Here is a 25,052-nt window from a genome sequence, read left to right as displayed (position 1 = left end):
CACCTACCCTGCTGCTCCCGAGTGGCAGCTCGGGCGGCCAATGAGGGGCTGGGTCTCGGCGCGGAGCCTATGAGAGCCGGGTTCCAGGGGGCGGGCCGCGCGGCGGTGGCGGCTGCCGGGGGCGGCGGCGGCGGCGGACTAGGGAGGCGGCGGCCTGGCTTGGCCTGGCCTGGCCTGTCAGGGCGCGGGCGGCGGCGGCTCCAGCACCATGTCCCTGCAGTACGGGGCGGAGGAGACGCCCCTGGCCGGCAGTTACGGCGCGGCGGATTCGTTCCCGAAGGACTTCGGCTACGGCGTGGAGGAGGAGGAAGAGGAGGCGGCAGCCGCGGCCGGTGGGGTTGGGGCGGGGGCCGGCGGAGGCTGTGGCCCGGGGGGCGCTGACAGCTCCAAGCCGAGGATTCTGCTCATGGGACTCCGGCGCAGCGGCAAGTCCTCCATCCAGAAGGTGAGTGGGGCCGCGCCGGGTCCCCCAGGCCCTCTCTCCCCCTCCCGGGGGCTCGGGTGGCCGCCGGGCGGGGGTGGGGGGCCCCGAGGAGGGCGGCGGCCGGGCTGGCCGGTAGGGCTACCCCACCGCGCGTTTTCTTGTCTTCTGGGGAGCGGGGCCAGAGGCACGGCCCGCGGAGGACCCCGACCTGGGAGTCCACGCCCAAGTCAGCTGAGGCCGAGCGGGTCCCCGAAAGCGAGACTGGCTGGAGGGAGGCAGGTGCCGGTGCCACCACCCGGGACCTCCGCCCCCTGGGACCCAGCCCCTGAGTGCTTTTCCGAAACTGGGACGTACACTCCGGTCCCAACTTGGAGAACTTGTCCGACTCCCTCCCCTACCCGGTTTTTGTGTATTCCTCTCACTTCAGGTGGCCTGAGTTTGCAGGGCTTCCCAGGTGAGCCCTAGGGAGCAGCGTCTGGAAGAGCTGTGACTAAGTCACTGGCCATTTTAATGCTTGCTCTTCTTACTACTACGAAGGAGAATTTAACTTTCCTGGGACTCGGGGGCTGTTATTCCCCCAATTTTAGTGCTGGTGGCCAGGCGAGTGTAGTTACTCGTGAAGTCCTCCCGTATGCGTGCCAATACAAAAATCTTCTGAGACCTCGAGAGTATTTGCAGACCTAGGTCAACCCATTTGCTTTTACTTCGGGTCTGCCAGGAACAGATGGAGGGCTAGACCCTTCTTAGTAAGGGGGAAATTGAGGCAAGATTGACCACCTCCCCTAGCCACCACCCCCCCCCCCCCCCCACACACAACACACAAGTGAGCTGGTATTAAAACGCCAGATACCCGGTCTGTTGCCCTTTCCAGTCTGTTGCAAAGGTCTGTCCACAATAAATCTGTGATATTTTGTAAACGTGATGGCTTTAAAAAGTAGCCTTCTTCCGAAATTACTGGATTACTGTGTTGTGTTTACTTCCCACTTTACTGGATTGCTGGGTTTTATTTATCATCTCACTTATTGTAGCAAAATTTGAGTACATTTATGGTAGGGCTTTAGCAAACTGCATTTCATTCTTCTCAGTTGTTACTCATTGACTAGACCTTGGGAGTAACCACCTATTTTCCTTTTCTAGAAAGTGACAGGGACAAATTAGCTTTATGTTAGAATTGTATGGATTGTGATTATCCTGATTCTCAATCATTACCTTTACTGTTTCTTCTTTCATGGGAGCTGTTTTTCCTTGTCACCTCTCCTCCCCCCATGTATCACTATTTCCCCCCATCTATCACTTTCTACTTGGTATAATTACTGTCTGTTTTATTTCTTCCACAAGACTGCAAACTCAGTGAAGACAGAGTCTAGTCAGTTACGTTTCTCACGATTTCCCAGAGCCTGATATAGGCATCCCAGTAAGTTTTCAATGAACAAAAATTCTTAAACTTTAGCTGTAAGTTTTTGTAATCTTAAAGCAGATTTTTGGCAGAATTAATAAGTTTAACAGAAAACAAAATTAACACGAGAGACATGGCTACAACTAGGATTGAATATGGCACAGAGATAATAGCAGAAAAGTTTAGCTCCAAAATAGGCCTGATGGAAGGTAATTTGGTGTCTTCTCATCTCTCAGAAGCCGAAGGGTAGTGAGTACTGATGGATACACCATTCACTTTTTTATCTCTTTAAACATTTTTGCCGTAGGATCTCGTTTTTTATATGTGAATTCAGAGTGGAACTTTGACCTTGAAATACAAAGTTGAATAGTTATAAAATTATCTTCTTTCTTTTAACAGGTGGTGTTTCATAAAATGTCACCCAACGAGACCCTCTTTTTGGAAAGTACCAACAAGATCTATAAAGATGACATTTCCAATAGCTCCTTTGTGAATTTCCAGATCTGGGATTTTCCTGGGCAAATGGACTTTTTTGACCCAACTTTTGACTACGAGATGATCTTCAGGGGAACCGGAGCGTTGATATATGTCATTGATGCACAGGTAGTTAGGAATAATGATGTTTACTTCTTTTTTCTGCTGTCAAAAGATGTAGAAACAAAGGAAAGTTGTTTATCTTCTTTTATCATGTGCTTCTTGCTGCTTATTTCTTTGCCTGTAGAAGTCTTTGCGGTCCGAGAGATGCAGCCACAGAGGTGTGTTGGGAGCAGGCATGCCATTGTGCGAGTGCAGAATAAGAGATGACTAGGAGATAGTGGCTTATTTATTATCTTTGAGTTCCAGTTAATGAGCAGGTTTCCACTTTTATTTGTTAGTAGTGGATATTGCTGTACTTCATTAAGTATTACAATAGTGACGTCACTTGCTGGAAAAATCTCCTCTTTGCCCTTAATATAAGGAGGACGAGGAGAACTGAGTAAATATTAAAGTGACTGGTTTCCTTGGCTGTCCAAATTGGGTTTAGCTCAACAAGCATTTATTGAGGGCCTAGCATGTGAAAGGCACTGAGAAGGATGGGACATGTCCCTGTCCTTAAGAAGCTTACTTTATATAAGCTTAAACATCAGTCGGGAATGCTTTCTGAGTGACAGGCTCTGTAATGGATGCTTCCACATACCTGGTCCAGTTTAATTTATTCTTCACGATACCGTGAGGTAGGTATGGTAAGGCCAATTTTTATGAAGAAAACTCCGATCACAAGTTTAAGCAACCTGCTTAAAGTCACACATCTAATAAATGGCAGAGCTGGGATTACTTTTAAAAAATTGTCTTGGGAAGACATGTCCATTTCCTTATATTACCAATATTTAAAAATTGCAAGCTTTAACTTGGTAATTACATTTTTTATCTGGAGAGATTAAAGATTTAGAGAGATTAAAGTATGTTAGTGTATTTGAATGTTTTGAGTATTTGTGAATAATTAGGATAATATATTTTCTATGGTTGGGGAAAGAGGTGGTTTGAGGCTTTCTTAACTCGTTACTGACTTTTACAAGATTTCTTTTTAAAAAAATATTTTGTTCTGACTTACAGGATGACTACATGGAGGCTTTAACAAGACTTCACATTACTGTTTCTAAAGCCTACAAAGTTAACCCAGACATGAATTTTGAGGTTTTTATTCACAAAGTTGATGGTCTGTCTGATGATCACAAAATAGAAACACAGAGGGACATTCATCAAAGGGCCAATGATGACCTTGCAGATGCTGGGCTAGAAAAACTCCACCTTAGGTAACAACATGTGTGTTTGATATGAGAGCCCTGAAAAATGTGTAAATGTATTCCCATCTCTGTCATTACAAACACGTAGTTTTCTGTTACTGGTATATCCTTCCCAAAGCTGTAAGGTTCTTGATCTCTTCTATGTCGAATTCAGTTTTGGGAGCCTGATGTTATTGAGAAGTTACTTTCCCGGTTTTTTGCATTTTCCTGGAGATTGAAGTCATGTTAAGTGTTTTCGTTGGTGCTTGTAGAAATTCATCTCAAGAAACTGGGATCAGCCTGTTTCCTCATGGCATAAATCTGCTTTGGGACTTCCCTCTCTTGGTTTCATCTTTTTTTTTTTTTTTTTTCTTTCTTTTTGCCTTCATTCAAAGGCTCTCTGTCACATTTGTTGTAGAACTCTGTAGCTTGATTCTTCACAGTGTGTGTGTGTGTGTATGTATATATATATATATATTTTTTTTTTCCCCAGTAGGAAGGGTCTTTTAAAGAGGATATGGTTTCAAATCTGGACTCTAATGTATCTTTTGTATGTTTTTAAAACCAGTTTATGCTTTTATGAATCTCTAAAGCTTGGGTTAGGTGAGTTTAGTCTATAAATCTGTTTAGGGCTCCTGTTAAGTTTAAAGAACTAATTCATAGTTAAATGTAATTAAAAATTATTACTTAAAAAAACACCTACTAGATAGGATTGATGGTTTATGTGCTTGTCTTCTGAAAGTATATGAGGAATATTCTATATTTTGTAATTTTTTGGTGGCATAGGTAGATACGAGTGATAAAAAGTACCCAAGAAAATGTTCTCTTGATGATGTAAAAGGTTAAAGAGGAAGCGGGGAGACACACGTGTAGCTATTTCCTTATCCTTGGTCTGTTACAGTGACTTCCTTACAGGCTCAAGCCAGTCCCCATCCCTATCCCTAATATTCCCTAGGGTCTCAGGCTCCAAGGTCTTTCAGTTATTTTTCCAGGAGGTCCTGTAGAAAAAAACCTCATTGGTCTATAGTTTGCCTGGATTAAAATTTTAAAATATTTATTAGTAAGTCACACTTAAAAAAATATTCAACATTTGTAAGAGAAAATGAAAATGCATCCCTATTAAATTCCTCAATCTTACTTGTTGGGAATCTACTATTAACAGTGGATTTTAGGCCGTGATTGTCCTGTGTTCCCTAGTGCCCATGGGAATTCTAATCGTTACACTACTTCTGTGTCCCTTTCTGGGGCAGCCCACCCCAGTGGTACATGCCATCCCTTTCTCTAGTTCCTTATAGGGCCTTAGGCCTTGTTAACCTCTGTAGAATTTTGCATCTAGCTTTTGTTAATTACTAGCATACCTGCAGATTAGGCTTCGTTTGATTTCCAGTTACTAGAAACTCAGCTTACTAAATGCCCTGTGTGTCTCAGGTTCTCCATGTCCCCATCTACCTCCAGGTGTCACAGACCTTGCAGGATCTTCTCACATTGCTAACCTTCTTGCCTACAGGAAACAATAAAATACTCTTTTGTCCTTAGTGCCTTTAGGGGCTCATCTTGGGCTCTCTCTTTCATTGCTCTAACATCTAAAGGCAAGCCCCATCTTGCGTAGGGTTAGGGTCCTAGGTCAGCTCCTTGAAAGTATTTTTAAGTTACCCGTAAAGTGTGAAATCCACAGTTCTGTGTTTCTGACTTTAATATAAGCTTGTAAATAAATAGAACAACTGTGTAATGAAAAGTATACTTCCTGACCTAAAAAGCAGGTGAAATTGTATTGTTAAAAACGTTAAAAAGTGTCTCTTTCTCACGTGTTTTGTTAAATCTATAGATATTACTTCTCCGCTGTATGTCCTTTTAGGCTACCAGATTCCTGTTCCATTCTCAATAGGGCCCTAGCTCCTATCTTTCTAAATATGTTATTTATATAAATTCTAAGCATCAATTGTGTTCATTTGTGTATTGAATAAATATTTATGAGCACTGTTGAGGGCATTGGGGTTATAGCTATGAGCAAGACTGTCAAATCTCTGTCCTCATGAAGCCCACATCCTGATGAATAAGACAGCTCAAAAGTACTTACAAATAAGTGTATAGTGTAATTTTAGGTACTTAACAGTGCTATGAAGAAAATTAAATTAGGTGAAAGGGGTGCTGTTTTAGGTGGGGGGGGGGTCAGGAAAGAGCTTTCTGAGGAGATGACATTTTAGTAGAGACATGAATTACATTCTTATTTAATAAATGTCACCCTTCTCTGTCATCTCTTTTGGTTTTTATCTTGGTTTTTGTCAGTTATTAGCTTAAGAAATCAAGCTGTTTGGATCAGGTTGCAAAGAATTAGGTGAATATTCAGGTTTCGGCATCTGGAAATGCTTTTCTGGGTACTAGGGAATTGCCCTCTGTGTAAATGCAGTAACAGGATGGATGGTTACAAGCCAAGTGGGGAAGCTGCATTTGTGTAAAAAGGCTTTGTCTCAACTTCCTGAAATGAAATGATAAGAAAGTTAAAATTTTATATTTTATGATAATTGTCACTTTATTTTCCAAAATAATCAAACTGTGTTGTGTTTTTCAGCTTTTATTTGACTAGTATCTATGACCATTCAATATTTGAAGCCTTTAGTAAGGTGGTGCAGAAACTCATCCCTCAACTGCCGACTTTGGAAAACCTATTAAATATCTTTATATCAGTAAGTGAGCTAATTCACTACAGTCTCTGATTCCATTTTCTTGAATATATTAGTGTTATCAACGTCTCCAAAAACTGGCTTGAATTAGTCTGAATCAGGCCGAAAGACTAATGACACACTTAACATGTAAAATAAATCATAAGAACATTAAAAAAATGGCTTGAGTTATTTTCTGAGCACTTTAGTGCTCACCCTTTTGGTCTTAAAATGGACTAATGAAAGATTTCTTCATGATTTCTTAATTAATAAAAAATCTTCATGAAAAAAATCATAATATCTGTTTCCTGTGTGAGGAGTAGTAACTGGAAAAGACTGGGTTTTGGGAATTTGACGCCTGCTTAATCTCTGCTTTATTGGAGGTCACATTGAAAAATTGATCTTTTCCTTTCCTTGCTAACTGTAATCTTAGTATCATATTTCACCTTTCTTATTTTGAGGATTCAGCTTAATAAAACAGGATATTCCTTCAATAAATTTAACATTCAACCTTTATATTTCCCAGACATTACTTTGAAGGACTCAGCATGTAGTGATACCCAGTTCTTTTGGGCTTTGGGGTATGTTAGATGTTGACATAATATTAATTCTTTTATGTTTTGCTAATTGCCACGGAAAGCCTTTCTGGTAGCAAGGTCATTCAAATCAGAGATTGATTATTGTAACAAGAAAGGATTATTGAAAATGTAGGATGGCTTGATTTTTGGAGGGTCTTTTTTTGTTAATTTTTTTGGTGGCATCTTAGCAAATGATCCATTTAAGTAAAGGAGGAAGAAGAAACAGATTTAGTGCAATCAAGTTAGTAAATCAGAGCAGAGAAATAATTCCACTTTTATTCCTTGGATAACAGAAGTGTCTCTGAACCAAATACCTTTTGATTTTTTGGTATGGGGTTGTATATTTAAAAATGTCCTTGTGTGTTAGTCATTCAGGATATTAGGTAAATTACAAATTTTGATTCTTAAAACTGACACTTGCCCAATTTTGTTTTTCCAAGAATTCAGGTATTGAAAAAGCTTTTCTCTTCGATGTTGTCAGCAAAATCTACATTGCAACAGACAGTTCACCTGTGGATATGCAATCTTATGAACTTTGCTGTGACATGATTGATGTTGTAATTGATGTATCTTGTATATATGGGTAAGTTACATACATATTTTTGCAAGATCTCAGACAGATGGAAAACTACCTGTTCAGTTTGTCAGAGGGATTAATTTCTGAGGCTTCTAGCAGGTACTGTGTGGAGTGGAATTGTTCTGACCATAGTTCTTCAACTTGGAACGTGATTTCTCTGTAGATGGACTGCTATGTCTTACTCCTTCAGAGAGGATGGATAAGAGCAGTTGAAAAGGTGTACTAATGCCAGACTTCATTATCACTGAAAGTTTCTGCCATTATTTGGGGGCTTTGCACTGTGTCTTCTCCCTTAGGGTCTTAGCTAGATCAAAAAAGTAGATTTATTTATTAAAAACATTTGGAGTAACAGAGTAAGTCCTGGTTCCTAATTTAACTTCAGGCTTTGTGGGAATGAGGGATCCTTAATCTTTCATAGAGCTCAGAAACAGGAAGTCAGAATTTTGGATGTCAGAAGGACTCGCAAATAGAAAAATTTGACCCACACATCTATGTTTCCAAAATAAATGTCTAAAAAAGTGTGTGACTTTATAGAATAGTCCAGAGGATGAGTGAAAACTCTGGAGAATTACTGTTCTTTCAAAAGCCAACAGCCTCTGTTGCTTATAATAGCCCTGATCCCCCTCACATATTAACATCAGCACTCTCAAGGCACTTTCTGACGCTCTGACATTACCTTTGTTTTCTGGTACCTGTGTCCTTTATCTGTTCCTCTCTCCACCTGATCTGAACTCTTTTTTCATTGCTCTGTTCCTGCCCTTCACCTTGGTCTCTCAGCCTGATTTGTCCGCGTCTTTCTCCAGCTGTCTCTGAGGAGGAGAATGCATTTCTCTTAGCTGTTCTTTACCTGTCTTCTATTTCTGTTTTCCACTGTTGTGCTTACAGGCTCTCCTTTGTTCTTTTTTTTCCCCATAGTAAAAATGTGATTTTTGTTTATTATATTATTCAGGAAAGTTTCTTGTTCCCATTCCTAATTTTAAAAATGGACAAATAGAACATTTGTTTTTTCTTTAAAATAAAATTTCATAACCCCTTTTTTTATAATTTAAAAATCAAATTTAGTTGCAAAATTTTTTTTTCAGTGTAAAGTACATTGTAAAATACATTATACATCATAAGGCATGTTATAAAAGAGAAAATCTCCATTATCATTCTTCATACAATCCATGCACGCACTTTGGTGTGTTTTATTATTATATTTGCTTCCTACTTGACTCTTGATTTACATCTTTTGAAGGATAACTACGTATAATTCTGACAATTCTAGTAAAATAAAATAGGTTTCAGACCTGAAGGCTCGCTTCATAAGCGAGGATTAGGATTCCATGGTGCCTTTGACAGACTCTATTCATTTTAGTTTTTATGCTTCCTCCTTTTTCCCCGATGGCAGCCCTCTTATGTTGGGGCCTTTTTTATTTGCATGCGGTCAGTGCAGATGAGTTATGACTGAGGAAGATTTGAAACCTGTTGAACTCCATGTATCCTAGGGAAACAAGGTGATGGTGTGAACACATGGAATACTGCATCCTAGTCTGAGAACCATATTTCTTGAATGAGAACCTCTGTTCCAGCATATTTAAGCCAGTAATTTTTCTCAAAAGACAGTTGGGAAACTGGGTAGAAAGACTCGTCATTGTGCAAATTAAATGTGACAGAACACCTCACTGGGAAACCTGTAATGAATATTTTCTTTTAAAACAGGTTAAAGGAAGATGGAAGTGGAAGTGCTTATGACAAAGAATCTATGGCAATTATCAAGCTGAATAATACAACTGTCCTTTATTTAAAGGAAGTGACTAAATTTTTGGCACTGGTCTGCATTCTTAGGGAAGAAAGTTTTGAACGAAAAGGTAATGGCATTTTAAAAGGTTGTTTTTATTGGAAGTTCTTTGTCCTCATTTGTTAGGCTCTTGAAATAAGGGAAAATAATATTGCAGTGTTAGAGGATTATCAGCTCAAACTGCTCTTGTCCCTTCCTTTCCATGTATAGTCCAGACTTTATCCTTCTTTTGATCTTTGATGTTGAATCAAGTGTTTAATTCCAGCCTTTCTTATTTGGGGTCCTTTTAATACATGTCCAAGTGCTTGTTGTTTGGCTTCCACCCGAGTCTGTGCACCGAGGTTTCTTTGGCAGGTTCCCAGGTCCCTTCCTGCTACGCACAGTGGCCTTTCTTCATTCTGTAGCCTCTTCAGCCTTCGGAAGCATATGGCCCTGCCAGTCCCTCCTTTCTGTAAGTTTTCCTCTCTGTGTGCTTCCCTAATGCTGAGCTCTCCAGGTTATTTTATGTATTTATTTCTCTGACCACCTCTCAAGTTTCTTCCAGCCATTTTTCTCAGCCTGAGCATTCTTCAGAGCCAAGTCTTTCTGCTCACTTCTTCACTTACTCTCCTGGCCAGCGCATCCAAGCGTGGCTTCAGTTAATTTTCTCTATGTAGCTGATTGAGATATTCACATCTCCAGCTCTGACTTGGGCCCATATTCCAGTTCCACGTTTGGAGCTGTCAGTAAGACATTTTCACTTCATTTGACTATTATTGTAAGTGGTGTCAGAACTGATGAATACTTTCACTTCTGTTTCATGACCCTCTTGGCTACCTACTTTTGTTACTAGTTATGACGGTTTTTGGTGTCCAAGCTCAGATATCTTGTAGTCAGGTAACTGTGTGGTGGCATTGCTGAAGGGGCCCTTGCACATCATTTCACAGAAGGTATTCTGTGTTCTCTTTTTTCTATTTTCCTGTACTGTTGACATTGAATTTTCACCCAATCTTACTATTTGTTTCTTGGGTTTCCTTTCTGTTTCTATTGTCAGTGACTCCAATCCAGGCCTGTGGTGCTGCAGTAAAGTCCTCTTTGAGGTTATGCACTTGGCATGTGTTTTCAGAGCTTTGGTGTGTGTTGTCTTTTATTCCAAAGGCAGACTAGCTTTCAGAAAATGACTTTCATCATGTTGTTTGAGTTCTCATGGATCTATAATAGCTCTCTGCTGTTCACTGTAACAAGTCCCTGCTCCTTCTGTATTTTTAGTAGTAATTTAGTGTTGAATGAATGAATATCATTTCACTAATGTTACTAAACCACATCAGATACACAAAATTTGGGGGTAAAACAAAAACGTGTGTATTCACCTTTGAGCTTCAGAACTAAAACATGGTAGAGATATACTTGTCTTTTATGTATTTCTCGCTTGAAGTCTCCTTGGCACTATGTTGAATGTAGTATTTAGTTTTCCTATGTATGGTTTATTCTTTACTTTGTATCTTCCTTAACATAGAGCTTCGTATTGTGTATCTTTGTGTAAATGATGTAAAAACATAAATGGTCTTCGGCAACTTGCTTGTTCTTTTCACTCAAGATCTTGTTTGAGATTTATTTGTATCGATAACATGTGTGTTCAGTTCATTCATTTTCTCTCCACACCATACTATATGGATTGAATATGCCACAATTTATTTTCTTTTTGCTGGACATTTATTTTTTTTTTTTTAATTTTTTTTTAACGTTTTTATTTATTTTTGGGACAGAGAGAGACAGAGCATGAACGGGGGAGGGGCAGAGAGAGAGAGGGAGGCACAGAATCGGAAACAGGCTCCAGGCTCCGAGCCATCAGCCCAGAGCCCGACGCGGGGCTCGAACTCACAGACCGCGAGATCGTGACCTGGCTGAAGTCGGACGCTTAACCGACTGCGCCACCCAGGCGCCCCTGGACATTTATTTTTAAAATCACATACAGTTTTGCAGCAAATACGCAGATGTGACAAATGACCACATTTGCCTTTGCACGTGTGGAGAATTTCTCTTAGGATGTATTTAGTAGTGGAGTTTATAGAGATGTGTTCATACAACCTCAGCTTTATTACACATTGCCTTCCGAAGTAGCTTTACTAGTTTCACCCCTGGCAGTACTGTGCGGGTGGGAGTTCTTGTCACTTCATGGCCTTGATAACGCCTGTCAATCTGGTGGGTGTGAAATGGTATCTTATTTGGTTCTAATTTTTACCTTAATTACTAGTGAGGGCAGACATTTTCCTCGTGGCAAGTAGCTTTTGTGCCAGTTCTTAGAAGTTCTTCGTTTTTCTCCGTTGTCATCTTAAAAAACAAAACCAAAGAAAAAACAGCCAGACTTGGAAAAAAGGGGGTGCCTGACTGGCTCAGTCAGAAGAGCGTGTGACTCTTGATCTTGGGGTCATGAGTTGGAGCCCACATTGGGTGTAGAGATTACTTAAATAAAACTTCAAAAAAAAAAAAGTTAAAAAACAACCACTTTTTGGTTATGGAAACTTTCAAATGTATACAGAAGTAGAATAACACAGTGAATGTCCATGTGCCCATCTTCCTGCTTCCTGCTTCTCTGTTTATCCTACCAGCCAACTCATTATTATTTTTTACTCTTTTGTTGTGGAAACTGTCAAAAAAGTAGTGAAGATAACATAACGAACCCCTTTTATTTATCCCCCAGATTGGATGATTATCAAAATCATAGCCAATTGTACTTCATTTCTGTACTTCTTTCCCTACTGGATAATTTTGGAACACTCCTCTGGCTTGATCAAATAATTTTGTCTATACAGATTTCAGCAGGTATCTCTAAGAGACAGTGTCCTTTTAAGAACATAACAGTAACATTAATAGACATTAAAAAAAAATGAACGGTGGTTTCATAATGCCAAATCTCTGGCTAGTGTTCAAGTCTCCCATTTTCACAGAAGTCCATTTTAATGTAATTGAACTTATCAAAAACTTTTATAGTTTTTTTTTTTTTTTTTTTTTTTTTCTGAGTCTGAAAGACCTCCCAGATTTGGCTGTAATCTCCTTATTCATACTTGATTCCAGCTGCTTCCCGGTGAGAATTCTCTGTCCCTGTCTGCAGTCATGGCAGTGTCTTCCACCTGTGCTGTCTTCTCACTGCCAGCTCCCTGCTGGTTTTTGGTGATATTGCCCCTCTTTCCTGCTTAATTAAGTCTTGCCTGTACCCCCAAAGTTCTGCCTCCTCCCTGAGGCTTTTTCATTGGCTGCTTTTGCCCTGCACTGGGCTCTCCCTCCTTTAGACTTCTTTGACATTTATAGTCATTTTGACACCATATCGTGTGTGTGTGTGTTTTAAGCAGTTTGTTTATTTTGAGAGAGGGTTGGGGAGGTACTGAGAGAGAAGTAGTAAATGTAGCGAGAGAGGGAACCCCAAGCAGGCTCTGCGTGGTCAGCACAAAGCCCGCTGCAGGGCTTGAACCCACAAACGATGAGATCGTGACCTGAGACGAAATCAAGAGTTGGACCCTCAACCAGCTGAGTCACCCAGGTGCCCCTGACACCGTGTTGTTTTGATTGGTTTCTTGTGTGGTTGTCTGTATGTCACACTGTCCTCAAGGGCATTGATGCTTCTTCTGACCTCTGTTCTTCTCACTGGCTCCTGTTCTCAGCTCAAGGTCACCTCATGGTCCAGAATGGCTCCTGGAACTCTGTATTCCACACAATAAGGAGGAACAGGGCTGGGGAAAGAATGCATCCTTTTCCTTCTAAGGAGATTTCACAGAGGTCCCACATGCTTCCACTTATCTCAGTGGCCAGAATTGGTCATGTGGCCGTACATAACTACAGGGAAGGCTGGGAAATGTAATGTTTTAGCTGAGCACCACTGTGCTCATCCAAAATTGGGTTTCTTTTACTAAGGAAGAATGGATTTTTGGTAGGTAACTGGCCATTTCTGTCACAAAACAGAACTGTTTGACCAAAATCTTGTTTGGAAACCATTCAGAAAACAGATGCAGAAGGCGCTGCCTTGCTGAGGAGCAGGTGGAGGCTGCCTGAGGCTCTGCCTGATGGGCCTCTCTGGTGCCTCCCAGACCCCAGGCCTCTCCCGAGCAGTGTGCCGGGTTGCCGCGCCGAGCCATCCCCTTCAGCCCTTCGTTGGCCACCCGAAAGACTTGTAAAAGGCAAAGCCTGATAATTTGAAAAATGTGTTACTTTCACTTTAGATTTTATTGTAAGCTTTCTTAGCACATTTACCTTCCTGGTTGTTTTATTTATTGACCTGCTTTATTCCCAGGCCCCAGAGGTAACGAGTGTTAACAGTTTGGGCACATGCTTTAGCATAGAAAATTCCTCATAAAATTCCTATGTGTGTTTTTTTTTTATACATACCAATTATTTTCTTTTGTCGCTAAATATTTCCTAATGGATAATTTCACCATTGACATTCAGGGGGCCTGATCTTCTTTTTCTCTCTTGCAGGTTTAATAGACTACAACTTCCACTGTTTCCGAAAAGCTATTCATGAGGTTTTTGAGGTGGGTGTGACTTCTCACAGGAGCTGTGGTCACCAGACCAGTGCCCCCAGCCTGAAAGCATTGGCACACAATGGCACGCCGCGAAATGCCATCTAGCCTGAATTCCAGCGGTCGGGGCTCTGTGCCAGCTTACTCTTCACTCCAGGGTCAGATGCCACGTGCTACAGGACATGGGAGTTGCCGCTTGTGGGAATCCTGGTGCCTGTCCCACTAGAGACGAGGGGTCGAGTTTCTCATTTGGATGAAAACCCCTTCAACCAGTGGTGTGCAGCTGAAGCTACTATTTCTTTTTTTTAAAAATGGCAAGAAAGAATTCTAAAGACCCCAGAACTCAAGTGTGTCATTCTCCTCTTTGGGGTCCTGTGTTAAGTAGTTGGGATATTTTGGACCTGGAGATAACACCACTTACCCATCCTTACCGGAGAATGTTGCTGTCAATTACCAGTTGGAAATAATAGAAAGAACTGAATTTTTATATGCTTCACTTAGGTTTTCATTTGAGTAGTCTCTAAAAATCCTGCCTTGCTTAAGTTCTAACACTGCCTCTCAGATTTCAAGTTTGGACGTTGCACACCTAAGACCTTTTAAATGCATTTGCTTGCTAACTCAGAAGACACATGGTCTGACCGCAGCAAAGGACATTCCTGTACTTGTTACCGAAGAAATGAGAAGGTTTTATGCTGCATCAGGTCTAGAGCAAGGCTCCACAGTGGCTGCTGCATTAGTTCTCTGGGGAGTGTTGAGGAAGAAACTTTAAGACAGAAGACAGATCTGCACCTGTGTTTTGGGTACCAGATACCTGGGTTCTTTCTCCTCCATTAGATAAGTGATCATGGTCGGTGTAACAATGGGAATTGAACACATTTGTTTTCCCCACAAGCTCCTCCTCCCGGGGGAGAAATTTCATCATGTCGTTGAAATACTTAGCTCACTTTTCTTTAAACTTGGTACCAGCCGCTACACACCTTTTGTTCTAAGCTGTTTAGATTCTTTAAGAATTGCTGTTTTGTTAACCATGAATGACCCTAAGGCACTGGTGGGCCGTCCACTGGGAGTCGGAGAGAGCACATGGCGCCACAACATGTGTCATTAAACATACTTTGTCTCCAGTATTCTGACACCAAGTGTCAACTGTGGTACTTTCTTCACTTAGGATATTAATTCGTAATTGTCTCTTTTTGTTGATGGTTGATACCCTGTCCGTTGATTTAAAGTTACACATTATTTTTACTCGACATGCCCGGTAGTCCTGTATCCAAAGCCACTGGACCACTTGAGTACATAAGTGCCACTGTTTAATGAAATATGTATATTCAGGTCTGTAAACCTAACAGTGTGACTTGAAGTGCTTCCTGCAGATGATTCTGACTGTTGAGTATTTACATGGACCATGGCGATATCCAAAAGAAAACGCTTTTATATTTATAGATTATTTCACTGAAGTATATAAAATGGGTATCAATAAATGTATTTACTCCAAAACCTGTTTTTTATTTTGCCTCAGCCACGAAGAGGGTGGGGTGATGGAGCGTTGGGTTGTCTCATTTTACCCATTTCTTTTGCTGCCACGTATGGTTGACATGCCGTATGTTTTCGGATTTCAAGCTCTGTCCTGATGCAGGAATTTCATACCTGTGTCCAGACCTCTCTCCTGGCCCCTTTCTGCTTAGGGTGGGGAAGTCTAGGCCTCCGTGAACGTGGTTGTTTGGTTGTGTTTCATACCAACAAATTTCTCTCATGGTGGGGAGTATTCAGGGTTGGCACGACTGATGTGTTTATATCTAAAGCCAGGAAGGGGTAAGGAGATGAATTAAGTACAACGCCGTATACAAAATTTGTGCCAATTCCAGGTTTGTTCATTTCTTCTAGTGACTGGGATACTCTTTCTTTTTCTTTTTTTTTTTTTTTTAAATTTTAGAGATGGGGGGGTTGGGGGGAAAGCAGGAGATGGGGGAGTAGAGAGAGCATCCCAAGCGGGCTCCACACTCAGCGTGGAGCCTGATATGGGACTTGATCCCACAACCCTGGGATCATGACCTGAGCAGAAATGAGGAGTTGGACATTCAACTGAGCCACCCAGGTGGCTCCGGATACTCGTTTTTTAATTTTTATTTTTTTCAGTGTTTGTTGATTTTGAGAGAGAGAGTGCAAGCACGAGTGGGGGAGGAGCAGGGAGAGGAGAGAGAGAGAATCCTAAGCAGGCTCTACATTCCATGCTGAGCCCAACGCGGGGCTTGATCTCACCACTGTGAGATCATGACCTGAGCTGAAATCAAGAGTCAGATGCTTAACTGACCGAGCCACCCAGGTGTCCCCTAGGATACTCTTATTGACCCTTAAAAGTCGGTGATGTTGATCTAGTTAGGTGGGATCTAAACTGATTGGGGTATACATTCATTTATAGAAGGGAGGAAGGTGGATAGAAGTTGAAAGATTAAAAAAAAAAAAGTTTATTTTTGAGAAAGACAGCAAGAGCGGGAGGGGTAGAGAGAGGGAGACACAGAATCTGAAACAGGCTCCAGGCCCTGAGCTGTCAGCACAGAGCCCGACGCAGGGCTCAAACCCATGAGTCGTGAGGTCATGACCCGAGCCGAAGTTGGCTACTTAACAACTGATCCACCCAGGCGCCCCGAAGTTGAAAGATCTTCTAATTTTCTTGATCAGATGACTTTAGAATTCAGTTTTAAGACTTTGAAATGGAAAGCACATAAACATTACAAAAAGAACCTCCTAAAATACCTCATCCTGTATCCTTTTTCAAGTTTTGGAAACTGAAGTCCAGAGGAGTAAAGAATCCTTGTCTGGAATCGCAGATGGGATGACCATATAAATCAAACTCCAACCCAGGATGCGGTTGAAAGTGGAAGGGATGCCATCAATAATTATGCCAGAGTGATGCGAGTAAACTGGCACTGCCTTGGTAAACCAAGGTTGGCCAACGAAGTCCTCGATGTCGTTAGCGTGCCATGGGGCCTGCGTTCCGGATGTGACGGCCCAGGGCTGCCTGCCCGTGTCTCTGGCCTCAGGCTTCTATCGGTTAAACAGAAATAATGCCTCAAGATGAGTACACCATGGCCCACAGGCGCCCGAGAAAAAATTTTCTCCTACTGCTATGGAAAATTATAAATTCAGGAGTGACTAAGGAGAAAAGTTGAAAAAGGGTGACATAGAGACAGTGAATGAGGGAGACAACTCAGGATGAAAGGAAATGGAAGAAGCCTATAAAACTATTAGGAAGGGGTTGCCTGCTTATCTGTTCCAGGCTACCTCAGAGAGAACTGCAACCTCTCTCTCTCTCTCTCTCTCTCTCTCTCTCTCACACACACACACACACACACACACACAATGAAGTCCCAATATAGATGCTGAAGGTATTTGTCAGTTAATCTACCTTCTACATTTTGAGTTCTGTGCATTCACAGAGAAACAAATGATTTTAAAGCTAGAATTATGATATTTTCAAGCTTTATAGTTGGGGAAAGCAATGCCTGTGATTTGTGGATTTTGTTAGGGTTCTCTATTTGTCCTGTTTGGCAAATGCTGAAAGCCTTTCTAGTTTATCCAAAAGAGGTTATTCGTGAACATCATTATTTTCCAGCTAAGCTAGTAAAGTAACTTAAAGCACTCCCCTGTGTCCCCCAGAGACCCCCAAAGGAACATAGTTTCTAAAGGGAATTGGGCAGCAGTTGGGCCTGGCTGGAGTGTTTCTGTGAATAGCATTTTCCCTGAACTGCTGGCCCAGAGTTGGAAGCCTGTGGACATGAGGAGCCGCCAGGAGAGACATGAAGGGGTAGCCACTCCTACCAATTATTTTAGGGGGTATATGTGTATTACTTCGTGGAGGTACTCTATTCCTTGTGAAGGAGGTACTATATGCCTATGTTGAGGGTGGAAAAAAAGGCATAGAGGGACTCCATGGTGGGTGGTGGAGTTAGAATTGGAATCCATGCAGCTTGATTCTAGAACTTGCGTCTTTAATTTTTTTTTAATGTTTATTTTTGACAGAGAGAGAGATGTTTATTTTTGACAGAGAGCATGAGCAGGGGAAGGGCAGAGAGAGAGGGAGACACAGAATCCGAAGCAGGCTCCAGGCTCCAAGCTGTCAGCACAGAGCCCGACGCAGGGCTCGAACTCACGAACTGCGAGATCATGACCTGAACCGGAGTCGGACGCTCAACCGACTGAGCCACCCAGGCGCCCCTAGAACTTGCGTCTGTAAACCACCACTTGGCCTTGCTTCCCTAAGTAGGGAGGCAGGGTTTGCCATGGGAATGTTTTGGGGAAAAAGAATCCTATAGTCAAATTTTGGAAGTAACATTCTGTAGTCTTTTGGAGAATGACTATTTTCAGTCAAATATTAAAGGTTCTGAGAACACTGCAATAGAGAAGCTTTTTACGTTGGTTTATACCCCATGTTCTTAAGCTTATGTGACCCTCTAAAAAAATGCCTACTCGGGGTGCCTGGGTGGATCGGTCAGTTGAATATCCAACTGTTGATTTTGGCTCAGGTCATGATCTCAGGGTTGTGGGATCGAGTCCTGCATCAGCTCCGCACTGAGTGTGGAGCCTGCTTAAGATTCTCTCTCTCTCTCTCTCTCTCTCTCTCTCTCTCTCTCTTCCTCTTCCCCTCTCCCCTGCTCACTCATTCACTCTCACCCTCTCTCAAGGGAAGAAAAAAAAGGAATGCCTACTCAAGCAGTGTGTAATGAATACACTGAAGGGCACTTTACTGAAAAGTTTTCGGTGGGTTTGTAAGTAGGAGTCCATTTCCAAGTGTCTTAATACAACCTTCGGTGACCTGGTTGTGTAAGAGAGTAAAGCCTGCATATTTTCACAATCGCGGTTCTTTCAACCTGGAATCAGCGTCCCGTAACCCGTAATGCCAGATCCTCCGTAAAAAGCACTCTAACCACTGCCTTTTCATCTACTCCCCCATCCCTGCACCTTGTCTGCTCCCCGGCCTTTTCTTGGTGATTTGCTCAGCACCTGCTCTTGTCCGTTGTGATGGGGGAGGCATATTTTTCTACTACGCAGCACTTCCTCAATATCTCATTAAAAAAAAAAAAAAAAGCCTGTGCTCATTTAAATCGCCTTTCATTGCCACTTTGATGCGAAGGAGGGGTTGCCTCTCTGGTCCCGGTAGCGACATGCCTAACTTTTCCCTTGGTTTGGCTCTTGTGTCCAATCCCGAAGGGTTTGACCTCTAGGTGGCGGTGTTGTACTATTTAAACACAGCGTTTCGCTTTCCTGCTCCTACATTTTTGCTCTGCCTGAAAGTTTAAATTGTCTGGATCACCCAGGTGTACATCCAACTTAGAGATCCAAAGAATTGCTGAAGTTATTTCCCCTGAAATAACATTCAGGACTGATCTGAGACATTTTAGAAGGGCAGCAGTTTGTGATTTTTGCTTTTTGTATCTACCATCAGCTTTTTAACAAGGGGCGGGATAGGCCAGAGGTCATAACATCATTCACTTTGGGGATTATGAGTTACAAAGGGGCTTTAACAAGGCGGCTTTCTCCACATTCCACATACAGCAGACAGGACTACGTGCTTCCTAAGCCATCTGTCGTGGATGTGTGTGCTCTTAAAAACTCCCATGGAAGGAAAAGCCACGTATCTGAATTAAATTACCTGCTTTCATCAGTTTCCTTTGCCTCAAATGAGGTCTGTTGTAATTATTTCACTCTTGAGAGCTAAAACACTGCAAGGGAAAAGGCTGCAATACATTATTCTTCCACAGCCTTTGTTTTTCTTTCTTCTGGGGCCATAGCATCTCTCTACGATCCCCAGGTGTGACCCTGTTCTGCAAAGACAGATTAAAAAAAAAAAAACTTTTAAAAAATGTTTATTTTTGAGAGAGAGATAGAGCACAAGTGGGGTTGGGGGCAGAGAGAGAGGGAGACACAGAATCCCAAGCAGGCTCCAGGCTCTGAGCCGTCAGCACAGAGCCCGACGCAGAGCTTGAACCCACGGACCGTGAGGTCATGACCTGAGCCAAAAAGTCAGATGCTTTAACCGACCAACCGAGCCACCCAGGCGCCCCTGCAAAGACAGATTTTAATGTAAAAAGAACTAGATACATCAATTTATCTTCAGAACTGTTTAGAATATAATTGTGAAAATTGCAAAAGGACAGTTATAATGAGGAACTGAACTGAAGGAAAATAGTGGAAGGAAACCACCCCCCCCACCAGACCCCACTTCAAAGTGCCTGCTACTCCCAATATGTTGTTACACAAGTGTTATAACTTCCACTTTAAGACATTTACACTTTGTTTTTTATTTGTTTGAGAGAGAGAGAGAGTGTGTGTCTGTGAGTGGGAGAAAAGGGGCAGAGGGAGAGAGGGAGGGGGAAAATCCCAAGCAGGCTCCGCACTCAGCATGGAGCCTGACTCGGGGCTCCATCCCCCGATCTGGGATCATGACCTGAGCTGAAATCAAGAGCTGGACGCTCAACCGACTGAGCCACCCAGGTGCCCCAAGACCCTTACACTTTGAAAAGCATCTTTTGAGCTAAAGTGACCAAACATCAGAAGGCACATGGCAGACAATTAATTTGGTTTATTTATTAAAAAAAATTTTTTTTTAACTTTTTTATTTATTTTTGAGACAGGGAGAGACAGAGCATGAACAGGGGAGGGTCAGAGAGAGGGAGACACAGAATCTGAAACAGGCTCCAGGCTCTCAGCATAGAGCCCAACGTGAGGCTCGAACTCACAGACCCCAAGATCATGACCTGAGCTGAAGTCGGGCGCTCAACCGACTGAGCCACCCAGGCGCCCCAATTAATTTGGTTTAAAACAACATAACCTGCAGAACAAAAAAGCTTGGGCTACTAAAATGGAATATTAATCTTCTACAATGTTGTTATTAAAAAAGTTTTTTAATGTTTATTTATTTTTGAGAGAGAGAGAGATCGAGCATGAGTAGGGGAGGGGCAGAAAGAGAGGAGACATAGAATCTGAAGCAGGGTCCAGGCTCTGACCTGTCAGCACAGAGCCCGAACCCACAAACTGTGAGATCATGACCTGAGCCGAAATCTGACGCCCAACCGACTGAACTACCCAGGCGCCCCTGTTCTTTGTTATTTTTAAAGACAAGTGCTGATACATTCACTTTGGTAATGGTCCTCCCTTCCCTTCCATGTCCTTTCTCCTCTCTCTATTTAAATAGGCAAGCAAGCTTTGTGTTCCAGGTAACGAGTCAGCTGAGAAGGGAGTGTTAATTGTTTTGAGCAGACTGGGCTTATCTTATTCTGAAAAGCTGTGCTGGAACTCTCTGTTCTGGGGCTTTGTCCCAGAAAAGGCATTGGCTTTACAGCTTTGGAAGATGAACTGAGAAGTAAGCTTACAGCCCCACTGGCTATTTCCCTAACACCTGTCTTGATTTTGGAAATGGAACTGTCTGCCATTTCTGTGCTTGGAGGGTGCTTTTGTCCTGCACTGTACCTCCTTCTGGTTAGGTGTCTAAGACCGAAGGTTCTTTGGGCTCTGTTTCCTCACTATGTGACCCCAGTGGCCGTCTATTGATGGAAATGGCGTAATTGAGAAAGGCAAGCTATTTGGCAAAAAGGAACTCATTCAGGTGTCAGGGGGCCCAGGATCTCAGGGCAAGTGTTCTCTGGAGCTGGATGGAGGGGAAGAAGGCTGAGCTGAATGAAGACTGAGCTGGCATACTGAGGGGGCGGGGGCAGAACCTGGGGAAAGCCATGGTCAATCAGCAGGAGGAGGATGGCTGGGAAAGAAGTCAGAATAATCCTTGCAGCAAGAAAAAACCAGGTAGACTGTGAAATGCGAAATGCAGCGCAGATACCTGAGGATGAGAATAAAGAGACCTTAATTTTGCTTAGGGGTATTGGTGACTTTGAAAAACCTCCAAACTGGAGATCTGGGCCACTTTATGCTTTTGTAGGTCCTCGACTCTCCTCTCGCAGTGTGTTATTGGATCCTTAAATTATTTATTCTTGATTTCTTTCAGATTCAAGAGAATGGTTATAAAAGTGCTTAATTGGTATTCTTCTTTTTTTTTTTTTTTTTTTTAATTTTACCCCAGGCCAGACCCTTGCCACATTGTATCTCAATTCTTACAGGAATCTGTGTTTGTCTCTCAGATTTTTTTCTTCATTTTCAAAGCCTATAAGAATGAGAGTACTCTTGGGGAGCCTGGGTGGTGCAGTCGGTTAAGCGTCCGACTTCAGCCAGGTCACGATCTCGCGGTCCGTGAGTTCGAGCCCCGCGTCAGGCTCTGGGCTGATGGCCCGGAGCCTGGAGCCTGTTTCCGATTCTGTGTCTCCCTCTCTCTCTGCCCCTCCCCCATTCATGCTCTGTCTCTCTCTGTCCCAAAAATAAATAAACATTGAAAAAAAAAATTAAAAAAAAGAATGAGAGTACTCTTTTTGTTATAATTATTAGCAGTAGCATTGGCACTGTAATATTTGAGTGCTTACAACTCACCAGCCCTTGTACTAAGAGCTTTACTTATGCCTCCTCATATAATCTACCCGATGTCCCGAAGTTAGAGCTATTGTCGTCCGTTTTACAGGTGAGAAAACTGAGGCACAGGGAGGCTAAGGAACTTGTAGGGACATATTGCTAGTTACCGGTAGAGCTTGGGCTTGAAGTCCCACCTGTCTGACGCCAGAGCAAAGGTCTGCCTTCTTAGTAGCAGCAGAGCACCTTAGAGGCTGAGTCTACAAAAGGAGGAAGGAAAATGTCTACTTGAGGACTCTCAACAGCTTTCCCCAGAGCTCTTTCAGAGTAGCTGTAGGCACCCTTTGTGGCAGAGGGAGGACACCTGTTCAACAAACAGGCTGTCTCTTCTCCCTGGGCCCCGGTTAAACATTTCCAGCCTCCCTTGCAACTAGGGAGGGTCAGGTGGCCAAGCTCTGGCCAACACAATGCAAGCGGAAGTGACGTCCGCTTCCGGGCCTAGCCTATCAAAATACTCTCAGGCATGAGCCTCCGCGCACGATGCTTTCTCCTTCCGCCGGATTGCTGCCGATGAGTACAACGCTGTCACAAATGCAGAGCCTCGACACGGAAGGAACCTGGATCCCTGGATCACCCTTTTGGGAAGGGCCATCTGATGACCAGAAGCACTTGCATCGAGATGTTACATAGCAGTGAATAAACTTCTCTGATGTGAGGTCTTGGGATTATGAGCTTTGTTTGTTATAGCCACTGGTGTTGTCCTGATGTATATACACCGATGCATTACGAAAGTCATGATTCTTGGCCGGGGGCTCAGTTTGGTAGTGAGTGAGAAGGCAAATAATGTCTGGAAAGAAGTGAACTAGAAAGATCCAGTCTCAGGGCTCCTGGGTGGCTCAGTTGGTTAAGCATCTGACTCTTGGTTTTGGCTCAGGTCATGATCTCATGGTTTGTGAGTTCAAGCCCTGCATAGGGCTTTGTGCTGACAGTGAGAAGCCTGCTTAGGATTCTCTCTTTTTATTTCTCTGCCCCCTCCAGCTCACATTTTCTCTCTCTCAAAAAAATAAATAAACTTAAAAAAAAAAAAGATCCAGTTTTTGTAGCCAGTTGTGAAATGCCAAAAGAATAATGTTTTTCAGGCCATGGAAATTATAATGATTACAGAATTTGAAGTCTGGGGTTTGCTAGATATTCTTCAAGGCAAACTTCTTTTTTTAAAAAAAAGTTTTTTAGTGTTTATTTTTGAGAGAGAGAGAGAGACAGAGACAGAGACAGAGTGCGAGTGGGAACCGGCAGAGAGAGAGGGAGACACAGAATCCGAAGCAGGCTCCAGGCTCTGAGCTATCAGCCCAGAGCCTGACGCGGGGCTCGAACTCACGGACCGCGAGATCGTGACCTGAGCTGAAGTCGGACGCTTAACCGACTGCGCCACCCAGGAGGAGCCCCCAAGGCAAACTTCTAATGCAGGAAGCTCATTGCATGACCGTGGGAGTCAGTGGAAGTGTTTGGAGAGTCCTGAATTTGTGTGCAAAATCGCATGTACCAACTAAGGGAACCTGGCCTTCCCCCCATTCCCCAAGCGGTCTGCACTCAAAACAGTGAAGAACCAGTTGTAGGCTGAACACAAACCACTTAGGAGTCTTACTTAGAACAGAAATTAAAAACCCAACTTGGCTGAATGTTCTGGATTTCACACGTTTTCCTGGGTTTTCCATTTCTCCCCCTGGTATACGTAAAAGTATAAAAGGAGAGATTTTCTTAAACCCAATACATTAGCATATGGTACAGGTGTCAATGAGCAAGTTAAATCGTCCGGATGAGGGAAATCATGAATATAAAACATAATTGCCTTGTGGTCAAGAAGGAATAAAAGTAAGCCTAGGTCATGGTTTACCATCTGGCCTACCAGCTTCCTCTCTCCTATAGCAATAGCTTTTCTTATCCACAGGAGACTCTCAGTGGATGCCTGAAACTACAGATAATACCCACCTCTACACTTACTATGTTTTTTCCTATCTGTACATACCTATAAGAAAGTTTAATTTACGAACGAGGCACAGCAGGAGAGTAACAATAACTAATGATAAAATAGAACAACTATAAAAATATAATGTAATAAAAGTAGTGTGAATGTGGTGTAGAGATCTCAAAATATCTTACTGTTCCACACTCACCCTTCTTGTGATGATGTGAGATGATAAAATCCCTGTGTGAGGAGATGAAGAGGGGTGAATGATGTAGGTGTTGTGACATAGGCTACTATTGACCCGAGGATTCGTGGAAAGGAGGATCATCTGCTTTGGGACCATGGCTGACAATCGCCACTCCCCTCCCCTCCCCCCCACCGCCTTGTAACTGGACGCTGCAGAAAGCCAAACTTTGGAAAGAGAAACCATGGATAAGGGGGGACCCCTGTGTGTCTTCGCCCTTCAAATCCCCTGGTGGGCACCTCCTTCTGTAACACGTCTTCCCTGATCCTGCTTTTCCCTTCCTTTTTTTTTTTTTTTTTTTTAAATTTTTTTTCAACATTTGTTTATTTTTTGGGACAGAGAGAGACAGAGCATGAACGGGGCAGGGGCAGAGAGAGAGGGAGACACAGAATCGGAAACAGACTCCGGGCTCTGAGCCATCAGCCCAGAGCCCGACGCGGGGCTCGAACTCACGGACCGCGAGATCGTGACCTGGCCGAAGTCGGACGCTCAACCGACTGCGCCACCCAGGCGCCCCTCCCTTCCTTTTTTTTAAAGCCTATTTATTTATTTATTTATTTATTTATTTATTTATTTATGTTTGTTTGTTTGTTTGTTTTGAGCAAGTACTTGTGCACGAGTAGGGGAGGGGCAGAGAGAGACAGAGGGAGAGAGAAAGAGAATCCTGAGCAGGCTCCATACTGTCAGCTTACAGCCTGACCTCACGAATCATGAGATCATGAAGAC

The 25,052-nt window shown here is 42.8% G+C and overlaps 1 protein-coding gene and 1 long non-coding RNA gene across 2 annotated transcripts; one reads left to right on the top strand and one right to left on the bottom strand.

Moving 5' to 3' along the window:
• Nucleotides 1–117: 117 nt before the first annotated feature.
• RRAGC (Ras related GTP binding C) lies at nucleotides 118–15,165 on the top strand. The gene is made up of 7 exons (XM_023258503.2): nucleotides 118–445; nucleotides 2,220–2,423; nucleotides 3,414–3,613; nucleotides 6,153–6,267; nucleotides 7,262–7,404; nucleotides 9,100–9,248; nucleotides 13,628–15,165. The coding sequence occupies exons 1-7, from the start codon at nucleotides 209–211 to the stop codon at nucleotides 13,777–13,779; spliced, it is 1,200 nt and encodes a 399-aa protein (XP_023114271.2). The 5' UTR covers nucleotides 118–208; the 3' UTR covers nucleotides 13,780–15,165.
• Nucleotides 15,166–15,912: 747 nt separating this feature from the next.
• Nucleotides 15,913–22,577, bottom strand: LOC123379363. Its single transcript, XR_006583751.1, has 3 exons — nucleotides 22,287–22,577; nucleotides 19,319–19,490; nucleotides 15,913–16,713 (listed from the first exon to the last, which is right to left on the bottom strand). It is a non-coding gene; the product is annotated as an uncharacterized LOC123379363 (long non-coding RNA).
• Between the last annotated feature and the right edge of the window lie 2,475 nt (nucleotides 22,578–25,052).

The sequence above is a fragment of the Felis catus genome, chromosome C1, assembly GCF_018350175.1.
Source record: "Felis catus isolate Fca126 chromosome C1, F.catus_Fca126_mat1.0, whole genome shotgun sequence".
Lineage (NCBI taxonomy): Eukaryota > Metazoa > Chordata > Mammalia > Carnivora > Felidae > Felis > Felis catus.
Note: the sequence above shows the minus strand (reverse complement) of the source record. Positions and strands in the feature narration are given on the sequence as shown.

What these genes read in the sequence shown, in the direction of transcription:
- RRAGC (XM_023258503.2), top strand. Translation starts at nt 209, where the DNA reads ATGTCCCTGCAGTACGGGGCGGAGGAGACGCCCCTGGCCGGCAGTTAC. An exon ending in GCAAGTCCTCCATCCAGAAG is followed by an intron (nt 446 to 2,219) that starts GTGAGTGGGGCC and finishes TTCTTTTAACAG; the next exon opens with GTGGTGTTTCATAAAATGTC. An exon ending in AGAAAGTTTTGAACGAAAAG is followed by an intron (nt 9,249 to 13,627) that starts GTAATGGCATTT and finishes TCTCTCTTGCAG; the next exon opens with GTTTAATAGACTACAACTTC.